Source organism: Monodelphis domestica, chromosome 1 (genome assembly GCF_027887165.1).
Source record: "Monodelphis domestica isolate mMonDom1 chromosome 1, mMonDom1.pri, whole genome shotgun sequence".
Classification (NCBI taxonomy): domain Eukaryota; kingdom Metazoa; phylum Chordata; class Mammalia; order Didelphimorphia; family Didelphidae; genus Monodelphis; species Monodelphis domestica.
Window position 1 is genome coordinate 89,133,014 of NC_077227.1, and position 12,273 is coordinate 89,145,286.

Below are 12,273 nucleotides of genomic sequence, written 5' to 3' on the forward strand. Positions count from 1 at the left end.
GTTGCAGGATACCAAATAAACCCACATAAGTCATCAGCATTTCTATTTATCTCCAACACAGCTCAGCAGTAAAAACTAGAAAGAGAAATCCCATTAAAAATCACCTTAGACAAAATAAAATACCTAGGAATCTATCTCCCGAGACAAACACAGAAACTATATGAACACAACTACAAAACACTTTCCACACAACTAAAACTAGATCTGAGCAATTGGAAAAACATTAACTGCTCTTGGGTAGGATGAGCCAATATAGTAAAAATGACCATCCTACTCAAACTTATCTATCTATTTAGTGCCATACCCATTGAACTTCCAAAAAATTTCTTTACTGATTTAGAAAAAACCATAACAAAGTTCATTTGGAATAACAAAGGATCAAGGATATCCAGGGAAATAATGAAAAAAATACAAAGGAGGGGGCTTTGCAGTCCCAGATCTCAAACTATATTACAAAGCAGCAGTCATCAAAACAATTTGGTACTGGCTAAGAGACAGAAAGGAGGATCAGTGGAATAGACTTGGGGCAAGTGACCTCAGCAAAGACAGTATATGATAAACCCAAAGATCCCAGCTTTTGGGTCAAAAATCCACTATTCAATAAAAACTGCTGGGAAAATTGGAAGACAGTGTGGGAGAGATTAGGTTTGGATCAACACCTCACACCCTACACCAAGATAAATTCAAAATGGGTGAATGACTTGAACATAAAGAAGGAAACTATAAGTAAATTAGGCAAGCACAGAATAGTATACATGTCACACCTTTGGGAAGGGAAAGACTTTAAAACCAAGCAAGACATAGAAAGAGTCATAAAATATAAAATATATAATTTTGACTACATAAAATTAAAAAGCTTTTGTACAAACAAAACCAATATAACTAAAATCAGAAGGGAAGCAATAAATTGGGAAACAATCTTCATAACAACCTCTGACAAAGGTTTAATTACTCAAATTTACAAAGAACAAAACCAATATTCAAAAAATCAAGCCATTCTCCAATTGACAAATGGGCAAGGCACATGAATAAGCAGTTTTCAGATAAAGAAATCAAAACTATTAATAAGCACATGAAAAAGTGTTCTAAATCTCTTATAATCAGAGAGATGCATATCAAAAACAACTCTAAGGTACCACCTCACACCTAGCAGATTGGCTAACATGACAGCAGAGGAAAGCAGCGAATGCTGGAGGGGATGTGGCAGAGTATGGGACATTAATTCATTGCTGGTGGAGTTGTGAATTGATCCAACCATTCTGGAGGGCAATTTGGAACTATGCCCAAAGGGTGATAAAAGACTGTCTGCCCTTTGATCCAGCCATAGCACTGTTGGGTTTGTACCCCAAAGAGATAATAAGGAAAAAGAGTTGTACAAGAATATTCATACCTGCACTCTTTGTGGTGGCCAAAAATTGGAAAGTGAGGGGATGCCCTTCAATTGGGGAATGGTTGAACAAATTGTGGTATATGTTGGTGATGGAATACTATTGTGCTAAAAGGAATAATAAAGTGGAGGAATTCCATGGAGACTGGAACAACCTCCAGGAAGTGATGCAGAGTGTAAGGAGCAGAACCAGGAAAACATTGTACACAGAGACTTATACACTGAGGTACAATCGAAGGTAATGGACTTCTCCATTAGGGTCAATGCAATGTCCCTGAAAAATCTGCAGGGATCTAGGAGAAAAACACTATCCACAAGCAGAGGATAAACTGTGGGAGTAAAAACACTGATGAAAAGCAACTGCTTGACTACAGGGGCTGAGGGGAAATGACTGAGGAGAGACTCTAAATGAACACTCTAGTGCAAATAACAACAACATGGAAATGGATTCGAATCAAGAACACATGTGATACCCAGTGGAATCATGCATCGGCTATGGGAGAGGTGGTGGGAGGGCGACAGGGGGAGGAAAAGAAAATGATCACTGTTTCCAATGAATAATGTTTGTAAATGACCAAATGAAATAATGTTTAAAAAAAGATTTTTGCATCTATGTTCATTAAGGAGATTGGTCTGTAGTTTTCTTTCTCCATTTTTGGCCTGCCTGGCTTGGGGATCAGTACCATATTTGTGTCATAAAAGGGATTTGGTAGAACTTCCTCTTTGCTTATTATGCCAAATAGTTTGTATAGTATTGGGATTAGCTGTTCTTTGAATGTTTGATAGAATTCACTTGTGAATCCATCAGGCCCTGGGGATTTTTTCTTGGGGAGTTCTTTGATGGCCTGTTCAATTTCTTTTTCTGATATGGGATTATTTAAGAATTCTATTTCTTCTTCGGTTAATCTAGGCAATTTATATTTTTGTAAATATTCATGCACATCACCTAGATGGGCATATTTATTGCCATATAATTGGGCAAAATAGTTTTTAATGATTGCCTTAATTTCCTCTTCATTGGAGGTGAGTTCTACCTTTCCATCCATGATACAGTTAATTTGGTTTTCCTCTTTTCTCTTTTTATTAGATTGAACAATACTTTGTCTATTTTGTTTTTTTCAAAATACCGGCTTCTAGTCTTATTTATTAGTTCATTAGTTCTATCACTTTCCATCTCATTAATTTCTCCCTTAATTTTTAGGATCTCTAATTTGGTTTTCTTCTGGGAGTTTTTAACTTGTTCTCTTTCAAGTTTTTTGATTTGCATGTCCAATTCATTTATCTCTGCCCTCCCTAATTTGTTAATATATGAACTCAAGGATATAAATTTTCCCCTGACTACTGTTTTGTCTGCATCCCATAGAGTTTGAAAGGATGTCTCATCATTGTCATTTTCTTCAATGAAATTATTAATTTTTTCTATGATTTGTTTTCTAACTAGCTGATTTTGGAGAATATTATTTAATTTCCAATTAATTTTTGATTTGGCTCTCCATTTACCCTTATTGATCATTACTTTTATTGCCATATGATCTAAAAAGGTTGCATTTATTATTTCTGCTTTTCTGCAGTTGTATGCCATGTTTTTATGACCTAGTATGGTCAATCTTTGTGAATGTGCCATGTGCTGCTGAAAAGAAGGTGTATTCCTTTTTGTCCCTATTTATTTTTCTCCATATATCTATTAACTCTAATTTTTCTAAAATTTCATTCACCTCTTTTACCTCTTTCTTATTTATTTTTTGATTTGATTTATCTAAATTTGATAGTGGTAGGTTCAGGTCTCCCACTAGTATAGTTTTACTATGTTTGTTTCCTCCTTCAATTCTACTAGTTTCTCCATTAGAAATTTGGGTGCTATACCATTTGGTGCATACATGTTTATTAGTGATATTTCCTCATTGTCTATACTCCCTTTTATCAGGATGTATTTACCTTCCCTATCCCTTTTAATCAGGTCTATTTTTGCTTTGGCTTTGTCAGATATCATGATTGCAACTCCTGCCATCTTTCTGTCAGTTGAAACCCAATAGGTCTTGCTTCAACCTTTAATTCTGACCTTGTGAGTATCTACCCATGTCATGTGTGTTTCTTATAGACAACATATGGTAGGGTTTTGGATTCCAATCCACTCTCTTATTTGTCTACATTTTATGCGTGAGTTCATCCCAATCATGTTCAACGTTATGATTGCCACTTCTGAATTCCCTAGCATTTTGATATCCTTTCCTAGTTCTGTCCTTTCTTCTTTTGCTATATCCTTTTAAACCAGTGGTTTACTTTTAATCAATCCCCCTAATCCCCTTTCTTGATATGCTCCCTTTCTGGCCCCTCCCTTTTTGTTCCCTTCTTGTTATTTTAGGGGATGTTAAGTTCCCTCCCTCCTCTCCTTCCCTTCCTTTTTTTGAACTCCTTCCCCTCTACCCCCTTAGTTTTCCCTTCTTCCTTACCCTGTAGGATAAGATAGACTTCAAGATCCCAATGCATCTAGATGCTCTTCTCTCTCAGAATTGATTTCACTGAGAGTAATGTTCAAATATTACCTATTAGCACTCCCTTCCTCTCCCTTTTATAAGATTATTCTTCCCCTCCCCGCTTCCCATGTGTATCTTTGTGTGACAAAGATTATTCTATTCATTTTATTTCTTCAAGTATCTCTTGATACCATCATTGATTCCCCCCATCCCTCTTTTTGCATATCATTTTATAGCCTTTAATGCCCCAGTCTTTCCTATGAATGATTCTTCTATTTACTATGATAATAAAAATATTTTTGAGAGTTACAAGTAACATTTTCCCCATATATTAATATATATATTTATATATACATATATATAATTTGATCTCATTGTAGCCCTTAAAGAAAAGAATTTGAATAAAAAAAAGACATTTTTCTCCTTAACCCTCTTTTTCATATTTACCTTTTCGTGTTTCTCTGAATCTTTGTGTTTGGATATCAAAATTTCCACTTAGTTCTGGTCTTTTCCTTATAAATACTTGGAAATCTTCTATTTTGTTGAATGCCCATACTTTCCTCTGGAAGTATATAGTTTTGATGGATAGGTGATTCTTGGTTGAAGACCCAGTTCTCTTGCCTTTCTGAATATCGTTCTCCAGGCCTTGCAGTCCTTTAGTGTGGAGGCTGTCAGGACTTGTGTGATCCTGACTGGTGCTCCTTTGTATCTGAATTGTCTCTTTTTGGCTTCTTGTAGGATTTTCTCCTTAGCTTGAAAGCTCTGGAATTTGAAAATTACATTTCTGGGAGTTGTTTTTTTTGGGGGGGGGGTAGTGTAGAGGGTGTTCTATGAACTCTTTCAATGTCTACTTTTCCCCCTTGTTCAAGAACTTCAGGGAAGTTTTCTTGGATGATCTCTTGTAGTATGGTGTCAAGGTTTCTAGTTATTTCTGGCTTTTCAGGTAGACCAATGATTCCCAAATTGTCTCTCCTTCCACTGTTTTCCTGATCTGTCACCTTGTCAGTGAGATATTTTATGTTTTCTTCTATTTTTTGTCAGTCTTTTGACTTTGCTTTATTAATTCTTGTTGTTTTGAAGATCATTGGTTTCCAGTTTCTCAATTCTGGTCCTTAAGGTCTGATTTTTGTTATAATCTTTTGGTTTTCTGCTTTAACCTTTTGGTATTCAGCTATGATTTCATTTTTTTTTTAACCATTTCCCACTTCTGTACCCAGAAGGCTTCCATTTTTTGATAAGCTCCAATTGAAATTCTTCCAGGGCTTTTGGGTAATTTCAGTTTTGGGGTGGGTTTTGCCTTTGTTTGAATTTCATCCAGTATTTCCTCTGTAGCCAAGGTTTTTCTCCGTAAAAAATTATCGAAGGTGACTGTTTTTTTGGGGGTTTTTTTTGAAGGATTTTGAGGCTCCTGTGCATAATTAGCCATTTTCATGGATGTTTTACCTTCCCTTTTTAGTCAGAAATCTGAGTGAGCTGTGCAGGTTCTCTGTGTATGGAGTTAAGGAGCAAGCTTTCGAATCTCTGCAGTCTTTTGTAGCTCTTTTCTGTGCTATCTTTCCAGGGGCACTCAAGGTCTATGCTCTCCTGCCCGCCTGAGTTTCCGGTCTAGCTGCTTTCAGGGGTAAGTCCCCAGCAATCCTAGTCAGGTCCCAAGGACCTAGAAGTGCCCCTTGCTCATTCTAGAGGTGTTCCTCAATCACTCCCTGGTTCTGGCGGGCATGCTGGATCCAAGCACCTAAGGTCTACACTCCCTCAAGCACTGGGGTTTCCTGCCTAGCTGCTTTCAGGTATATGTCCCTGGTGGTCCTAGTCAGCTCCCAAGGACCTAGAGGTGCCCCTTGCTCACTGTAGAGGTGCCCCTCGCTCACTCATTTTGGTGTGCACTGGCTCTGGCTCTGGCTCCATAGGTGTGGGGGGGGAGGGTGGATTGACTCGCATTTGGGTGGAAGCTTTTTCACCCTCTTATAGATTGGAAAAGCCCCAATCCAATGTACCTTCAATGTACAGTTCCTCCATTCTTCTGTAAATGATTTTTAAGATATTTTGGGGTAGTCTTTGTCGGTGTGTGCTGGGGAGAGGAAGTAACCCGCATTTAGACTGCCGTCATGCTTACCCAGAAGTGACAGTTGATCATCCTTAAAATATTGCTGTTACTGTGTATAATGTTCTCCTGCATTTGCTTCATTTTGCATGAATTCCTATATGTCTTTCCAGGTTTTTCTGAGAATATCCTGCTTGTCATTTATTATGCCACAACAGAATTCCATCACAATTATATACAACTTCTTTAGCCATTCCCCAATTGATAGGCATTGCCTCCATTTCCAATTCTTCACCACTACAAAAAGAGCTGCTATAAATATTTTGGTAAAAAATAGTCCTTTTCCCTCTCCTTTGATCTCTTTTGAAAATGGTGTGGATATTTCTGGGTCAAAATCTTATTGCCCTTTTGAGTATAGTTCCAAATTGTTCTCCAGAATGGATAGACCAGTTCAGAACTATACCAACAGTACATTAGTATCCCAATTTTTCCATATCTACTCTAGTATTTGTCCTTTTTCTTTTCTGTCATGCTAGCTAATCTGATAAGTATGAGGCAGTATCTGAGAATTCTTGTAATTTGCATTTCTCTAAACAGTACTGATTTAGAGCTTTTTTTCATGTAACTTGATAGCTTTGATTTCTTCTGAAAAGTGTCTGTTTATATCATTTGACCATTTATCAATTGAGGAATGGCTCTTATTTCTATATATTAAGTTCAGTTTCCCATATATTTAAGAAATGAGGCCTTTCTCAGAGAAATCTGTTATAAAAATGCTGTCCCAAATTTCTTGTTTTCCTTCTAATTTTGGCTGTTTGGTTTACACAAAACCTTTTTACTTTCATTTTATCAAAATTATCCATTTTACATCCCCTGTTCTTCTAAATCTCGTGTTTGATCAGAAACTCTTACTGTATCCATTGATCTGACAGGTACATTTTTCCATGCTCTAATAATTTACTACTGTCATCCTTTATGTATAATTTATCTATTTTACTTATATTTACATTTTAAAATTTATCTATTTGACTTTACCTTGATATACAAAGTGAGGTATTATTGCTCTATGCCTAGTCTCTTACAAATTTTATTCCAGTTTTTTCAGCAATTTTTGCAAATGGAGAGTTCCTACTCCAAAAATTTGACTTTGGGATTCCCAAACACTAGATTGTTATGGTCTTTTACTACTTTGCATTATTGCCTAATCTATTCTACTGATCCAGCACTCTATTCTTTTTTAGCCAGTATCAAGTTGTTTTGATGACCTCTGTCTTTGTAATACAGGTTGCAAAGGTACTTCTAGGCTATCCTCCTTCACATTTTTTCTCCTACCAATTCTCCCAACATTCTTGATCTTTTGTCTTTCCAGATGAATGTTATTCTTTCTAGTTCTTTTTAACAAGACAAAGTTTCCTTGCTTATCTATTTTAATCAGATCTATTTTTCTTTTGCTTTGTCTAAGATTAGGATGTTAATTCTGCCTTTTTCCTTCAACTGAAACATAAGAGATTCTGCTCCAGCCCTTTATTTTAACTCTGTATTCCTCTGTTTCAATTTTGTTTCTTATAAATAACATATTGTTGGATTCTGGTTCCTATTCTATTTTGCTATTTCCATTTTATGGGTAAGTACATTCCATTCATATTCACTTTTTAAAATTTACTAATTATATTTACTAACTGTGAATTTCTCTCTATCCTATTTTCTTCTGCTTATATCTCTCTCCGTTTTTATCCTGTTATTTTTCTAAAGTCTGCTTTGCTTTTGACCATTGCTTCCATTTATCCATCCTTTCTTTTATCACCATTCACCTTTCTTCTTTTTCACTCCCCTTTGTTTCCTATCCAATTGAGTGAGTACATGTAGTTTTTCCTCTTTGAACCAATTTAGATGACAGTAAGGATCAAGTGTTACCCATCTTCCCATCATTTTCTCTTCTATTGTAAAAGCTCTTCTTTGCATACTTCTTTTATGTGAGATATTTTCCTCTCTCTTCCCTTCTTTCTCATCCATCCATTTAAAAATTCATTCCAACATAATCAACTCATTCCTGCACGATGATAAAGTTCTTAGAGGTTAAATCTTCCCAAATAGAAAGGTAACAATTTAAACTTACTGAGTCCCTTATGATCTTTCATGTCTATTTTTTTAATGCTTCTTCTGAGTCTTATATTTGAAAGTAAAATTTTCTATTCAGTTCTGATTTTTTAAAATTAGGAATGGTTGAAAATACTCTATTTCAATAAATATTCATTTTTTCTCTTGAAGGATTATACTTAGTTTTGCTAAGGTTATTTTTGGTTGTAGTTCCAGCTCTGAATCCTTCCTCTATTCTGCCATCTTGGTTCCCCTCTCAGTAGTTCCAGTGCAGTCCCTAGCCAGGTGTCCTCCAAATAAAGCTCTGAAGCTGTTCAGGGTAAGGTGTTCAAGGTACAAGTTGCTCTGGCTTGGGGGGGCTGCAGAAAATGGAGCAGATGGGGCAACCAGGAGATCCCGCAAAGGGGAGAGGAAGTTCTGTGGGATGGTCCCCTTACATTAAATGAGAACTGACCATATTTAGAAAGCTCCTTCAATTAATCATTTAACTAGAAATGGTATTTATGTAGAAAACAAATCATTTATGCATGAGAAAATATTTCAGATTTTAAAATAAGATTGTTGCTTAGTTTTTTAAGTCCCTCATATAATGCATATATTATTAATATTTGTTGATTTTAGACAACAGAAATATTTTAAATTTTCAAAGAATTAATTAATTTGAAAAATTCTTTTAACTCACTGTGTCTTTAGCCAGCCTGATCAAGTAGGTTGCCTTTTGTTCTTCTGTTCCACATTTTCTTATCAATGTATTGATTAATGTATTCTGGATGTCACACAAAACAGATACAGATGCATCAACCTTTGCTAATTCCTCTATTGCTAGGATAGAGGAAAAAAATGAAGCTCCTGTCCCGCCATATTTTGTTTCAATTTCAATACCCATCAACTGGAGAAGAAAACAAGAAAAATAAATTAATAGATGATGATGATGTGAGGCAATTTCTTACAAAAGAAATAAGTTTTAAAAGTAAATTTAACCATTCATATATTTATATTCTACATACTATCTGACTATTCCATCACATATACAAAAAAGGTATTTTCACTCCATGCTGTTTGCATAAAAAATGTACAAAGGCCTCTATGTCAGTTAAAAAAAAATCTTTTTTTAATAGAAGGCAATGACATAATGAACTCAAAAGCAGATTACTTTCTTGGTTTGGCTCAGAAAACCAAAGAAGTAGCGAAAATATAGTCATAAGAAAATTAGAGCAGAATAATATCTTTAAAATATATTTAGATGACAGTGTTCAAACAGATTATCTGTTGAAACTTATAATTCTGTTGAAGAATGTATCAGATTTTTTAATCAATATATCCCCTTACTATATAGATTTAAAACTTCTCTAAGGAGAATTATCTACGTCTTTGTACTCAGCTTACTTTTTTTTTTAAACTCTTACTTTACATCTTAGAATCAATACTGTGTATTATCTACATCTTTGTACTCAGCTTACTTTTTTTTTAAAACTCTTACTTTACATCTTAGAATAACTACTGTTAATTGGTTCAAGGCAGAAGAGTGTTAAGGCCTAGGCAATGAGGGTTAAATGATTTGCCCAGGGTCACATAGCTAGGAAATATCTAAGGCCAGATTTGAACTTAGGACCTCCTGTCTCTAGGCCTGGCTCTCAATCCACTGAGCTACCCAGCTGCCCCCTTCCCAGCTTACTTTTAACAATCCTTCCTACCTCCACTGTTTCTCTTTAATAATTTAATTCTCCAAACTAAGGTGGCAAGTGGACAATCAAAACAAATATAACTTTTCAGAGTTCAGGATGTTTACTGCTTAATGTACTATGCTATGCAGAATTGTGTACTAGACTGCTGTCAACAACTTAGGGGCATGTTCTTAGTCTAGCATGTTCCACTCCTTGGCATGGGGTAGAATATTAACTGTGTTAAGGGTACTGAGTGAAATTTTCATTGAAATCACACAGTTCCTTCCTTTACTACTGTCTTAGTTTCCATAAAGGAGATTTACCATTCTACTCCTGAAGCTAATATGACAAATAAAGAATAATGACTATAAAATTCTACCTAGCATGCCAGTAATTTTAAGTATATGGGTAAAGAAAAACATCTGTTATTCCTTTTTCTTCTCTCCAGATATGTTAGTTGTTTAGCAAATATTAAAAAAAAATGTTTTAAAAGAATTGAGGTCTAACAGGTGGAAAGTCGTGGTATAATTAGCATACTAAGAGTAGGGTCCTTTCTGATCATGATCCAGTTGCCACTTTTGAAAATTAACAGCTAAAAGTAAGTCATATATAACTTAAGAACCTTTGTTTCTATATGAAAATAATCATCATGAAAATTGTAAGGCATAACAATAAACGAAAATCTTTACTTGAATAAGAGTATTTGGACACAAGTCTCACATTTGATTCATCATTTCAGGATCTGCTCTCCTTGTAAGAATCAAAGTGTAACTTGAAGAGAGATGGAAAAGATTCCAAAGATTCCTGCCTTCCCCTGAGTCATATTGATTTATTTTTAATGCAATATTTTATTGGGTCTTCTTTTAAGGGAGGGTCTTCATGTGGGAGGTTCCTATAATGATGAAACCATAGCTCTTTTGCCTGCTCATGTATTTTTATCAGATCTAACCAGAGTTTCAGGATCATCAATTTAGGGTTGTAAGAGATCTTAGTAATTCAGGCCACCTTGAAGAACCCCTTCCTTTAAGGATGAGGAATCTAGTTAGGTAGCGTATATAATTAAGCAGGGCCATAGGTACTAGTACTAACTCCTTGTCTTTTACAAATGTTGTATTAATCGACTGGTATCACATACCATGTTAGCAATCATACAGTTGAACTGAATTGAAGCTATATGTAATTAATAATTATAATCACTCAACTTGCATTAATTTTTTCCATGTTGTGTACAACTAAAAAACTGGGATCTCCTAGGATCAAGATTATTTCCTTCATGACAAAGATGAGAATATGGCACACAAAGGAAAGTAACTTTCCTAGACTCTATAACTTAATAAGAAGCAGAGCCACAATCTCGACCTAGATCTCTGGCTCAAAACTTAGGGCTGTTTTTATTATGTCATAAATTAAGTTATGAAAGAACAGAATTATTATAAATTAGGGCACATTTGAACTCAATTTTTTTTTTTGTAGAGTATTATCATCATCTCTAGTACAATACATATAATAAATTATAGAAGAGTGCCTGGAACAGGAAGTAGAATGGGAATAAGTCCAATGTTTTTAGTTCACATTTGGGGTGGTTTTTGTTTTTATTTTATTTTTTTAAACCCTTACCTTCCATCTGTATTGATTCTAAGGCAGAAGAGTGGTAAGGGCTAATCAATGTGGGTTAAGTGACTTGCCCAGGGTCACACAGCTAGGCAGTGTCTGAGTTCACATTGGAACCCAAGACCTCCCGTCTATGAGCCTGACTCTCAATCCACTGAGCCACTCAGCTGGGTTTTTGTTTTTAAATATAAACCTCTTGTCCTTTATGAGGCTCTAGAATTAGAACTGGAAGAGACCTTTAGAAGTCACCTAATCTAGCCACCTTATTTTACAGATGTGAAGACTGGAGGCTTTGGATGCTATGACTATCACGATGGACTTTTAGGGACTGCTATAATGCATACCAGTGAGACAAATTTAGTTAAGTTGCTATTCAGTTGTTTGTCATGCCCAACTCTTTGTGATCCCATTTGGGGTTTTACTGATTTTTTGATTTCTCGATACTAGAGTGCTTTGCCATTTCCTTTTCCAGCTCACTTTACAGATGAGGAACTGAGGTAAACAGGATTAGGTGAGTTGTCCAGGGTCACACAGCTAGTAAATGTCTGAGGCTACATTTGAACTCAAGAAGATGAGACTTTCTGACACCAATCCTGCTATATATACTGCGATGAAAGAAGTTGTATCAATAAAGGTTAAAAGGTTAAAAGACAAATGCTTTTCTAGGGCACTTTCCTACTAAGCCATCTGCGCTTATAGGAAAAGCAGGATGAAACTTGCAGTCAACATCATGATTATATCACCTTAATCCATAGTCAATATTAAATGTGATGTAGATGAAGAAATCATTAACAATAAACATTCATTGAGCTCTTGTTGGCTAAAGGGCACTATATGAAGAAATGAGGTATTAGAAATAAAAAGAAACATTCTTTTAAAATTTTTTTAAAGAAAATTTTTAAAGAAAAAGCTTACTTCTTAAAGGACTTATAATCTAATTTGTCATACTGGACATAAAAAGAAAATTAATGTAGTATCTCATATGTTAAGAACCAGAAG

General features: G+C 35.3%; 1 protein-coding gene across 1 annotated transcript in view; it reads right to left on the reverse strand.

The window, feature by feature from the left end:
• ACADSB (acyl-CoA dehydrogenase short/branched chain) overlaps positions 1 to 12,273 on the reverse strand; it is a 54,795-nt gene that overhangs the window by 32,383 nt on the left and 10,139 nt on the right. The window contains exon 4 of the mRNA XM_056802888.1: positions 8,682 to 8,888. Coding sequence (XP_056658866.1) covers positions 8,682 to 8,888 — 207 coding nt within the window. The remainder of the gene's footprint in view (positions 1 to 8,681; positions 8,889 to 12,273) is intronic.